The following is a 2,686-nucleotide window of genomic DNA, read 5'->3' as shown; positions in this document are numbered from 1 at the left end:
ATAGTGGTTTCAATGTTCTGGAAATCTTACTGTTCTTCAGAACGCGATTTTCTTAGGTTTACTTTCAGATACTGCCGAAGTATCAAAATGCGTGTTGGCTGTCGGATGAGGTATTACAATTGTAGGAGCCGAGTTGTTCGATTGTACCGAAAGAAAATCGACGTGGATAGGATTTCCTTCTGAATACGCTACCTTGAGGCGATCGATATTGATGCTATCGTTAGTGCCGTTCTCGTCGACTATATAGAACTTAGGTTCACGCTTGAAAACTTTGAAGGGTCCTTCGAATGCTGATTCGAAGGGTCGTCGATGTTAGTCTCGACGAACGAAGGCATGTGTGCTAAATCGCAAGTCAAGTCGAACGAAAACATCAGTTGATTGCGGTTGAGTGTAAGCAGGTTTAACTGAAGGCATTGCGTTTTTAAGCCTGATCGTGTAGGATTTAAAATCCATGTTCATTGAAGAAGATGAAGGATCTGTAACAGCTCAGGTTGGTTGGTTAAGAGTTGACCCCAAACAACCAAGCATATACTAAAACAGTATTGCTCAAGTATTCATTCACTTCCTTACTTTTTGTAAGCGTTATATTCCCTATTATCTTATATTGAATGTTGAGAGCCTTTGTTTGTCTGAACAGATAATCCCACGCTTCACTGTGACTGCACGAAGATCGAAATAAAGACCTATTCACTACTTCTCTGGTTTCTTCTATCAATAGCACGAGGGTTACCTTAATGCACGAAAGTGGCGAGCCCTTTTTGAACACAAATTTAACCTCATTTCTGTTATTAATTTTTTTTTTACTTAATCGTAAAAGTAGACCTGATTATCCGTAAACTAAGTTGAGTATATAACTAGTTTATTCCGTATTATCTTAAGTTATTCGTGTTATAGTAACCATTTTTCGTGCTAACTTTATTGCTATATTTGTCACATACCTCATGTCAGACTCAATAGAAACCCATAATCTGGAGGATTTGTCACCAGTGGAGATAGACACTGTTATGACTACGAAATCCCGACTTCCAGAATTTGATCGTAGTGATCCTGAGTTGTGGTTTGCTCAACTAGAGCATTATTTCACGAGACACAATATCAAATCTGAAGGGATTCGCTATAGAGACTTGTGTTCTATCCTTCCTCCTTCAGTCGCCAAAGAAGTCCGTGACTTGATTTTAGATCCACCATCACCACAACCATACACCATCTTAAGACGAGAGATAATGAACCGTTTGTCATTATCAGATAGTCAAAGAATCCAAAGACTTTTTCAAGGTGAAACACTAGGTGATCGGTCGCCGTCACAGTTTTTGCGTCACCTCCAAGTGTTAATGGGTGATAACACAGTGGGTGAAGCAGTCCTAAAACAAGGATGGATACAAGCTCTCCCATGCTACGTCCAACACTGTTTGGATGCACAAAATCCTGAAACCTCATTATCTCATTTAGCGCGTATAGCCGATAGAATAATGGAGAGAGGTCCTCCAACTGGACCAGGCACAATAAATCACACACAAAAAGTAGAATCAGCAAAAGACCCTGTCATAGAGGGACTCATTGCGAGTGTCAAGAGTCTCACTGAGGCTGTCACCAGAATGCAAATGGGTCATAGAAACAGGAGCAGGTCACCACAACGACCACGATCCAAGTCACAAAACAGGTCACAAATGTCCAGACAACCTGGGCAGTTTTGTTGGTACCACTGGAAGTTTGGTGTCAACTCAACCAAGTGCATGCAACCATGCGCCTGGCCTAAGCATAATTCTAAGACAGCGGGAAACGAGTAACCCCTCCCCAGGTCGCGACGACTGAGGAGGGGCGCCTAAACAGTCGCTTGTTTTATGTTAAAGACAGAAACTCTGGCTTGAATTTCTTGGTGGATACTGGCGCTGCTCTTAGCATCATCCCTCAAAATAAAACTGAGATTAGTCGAGGAACATCATCAATTACACTTCAAGCTGCAAATAAAACTAAAATTGCGACATTTGGGCAGAAAAACTTAACCCTAGATTTGGGGTTCAGGAGGCAATTCCCTTGCGTTTTCACGGTAGCCGACTTAGATCTGGCAATACTGGGGATAGACTTTCTAGAGAGATACGAATTTCTAGTTGACACCAAGAAACGGCGATTAACACTAAAAGAAACTTCGTATTACACAAAAGGCAAAGAAAGTCACATCAGCTCTCTTAACTTGATTCAAATTCCTCCAGTAACAACAGCGAAATTCCAAGATATACTCGCGGAATTTCCAAACTTAACTAAACCAAACCCACAGCCTTCTAAAGACAAACTAAAAGTAAGTCACACTATCAAAACCGAAGGTGCACCGGTTTTTGCAAAACCCAGGAGACTAGCACCAGATAAGCTCAAAATCGCTAGGGCCGAGTTTGATTATATGCTACAACTGGGTATTATCCGTCCCTCTGATAGTCAATGGGCATCCCCTTTGCATATGGTCCCAAAGAAAAATGAAGGTGACCGGCGACCGTGCAGGGATTACAGAGCCCTCAACCGTCAAACCGTACCAGATAGGTACCCAATGCCGCATATCCAAGATTTCACAAACGGTTTACAGGGTACGAACATATTCACTAAAATTGACTTAGTCAGGGCATATCACAATATCCCAGTGGCTGATGAAGATATCCCCAAGACAGCTATTACAACACCCTTTGGCCTATTCGAG

At 42.0% G+C, this 2,686-nt stretch overlaps 1 protein-coding gene across 1 annotated transcript; it reads left to right on the top strand.

Annotated features, from left to right (window-relative positions):
- Positions 1-941: 941 nt before the first annotated feature.
- Smp_159610 (hypothetical protein) lies at positions 942-1,787 on the top strand (the record flags this gene model as incomplete). Its single annotated transcript, XM_018798250.1, has 1 exon — positions 942-1,787. One exon carries the CDS (start codon positions 942-944, stop codon positions 1,785-1,787), a length of 846 nt encoding a protein of 281 aa, XP_018653211.1.
- Positions 1,788-2,686: the final 899 nt, after the last annotated feature.

This window comes from Schistosoma mansoni, chromosome 6 (assembly GCF_000237925.1).
Source record: "Schistosoma mansoni strain Puerto Rico chromosome 6, complete genome".
NCBI lineage: Eukaryota > Metazoa > Platyhelminthes > Trematoda > Strigeidida > Schistosomatidae > Schistosoma > Schistosoma mansoni.
This window is presented reverse-complemented; position numbering and strand designations above follow the sequence as displayed.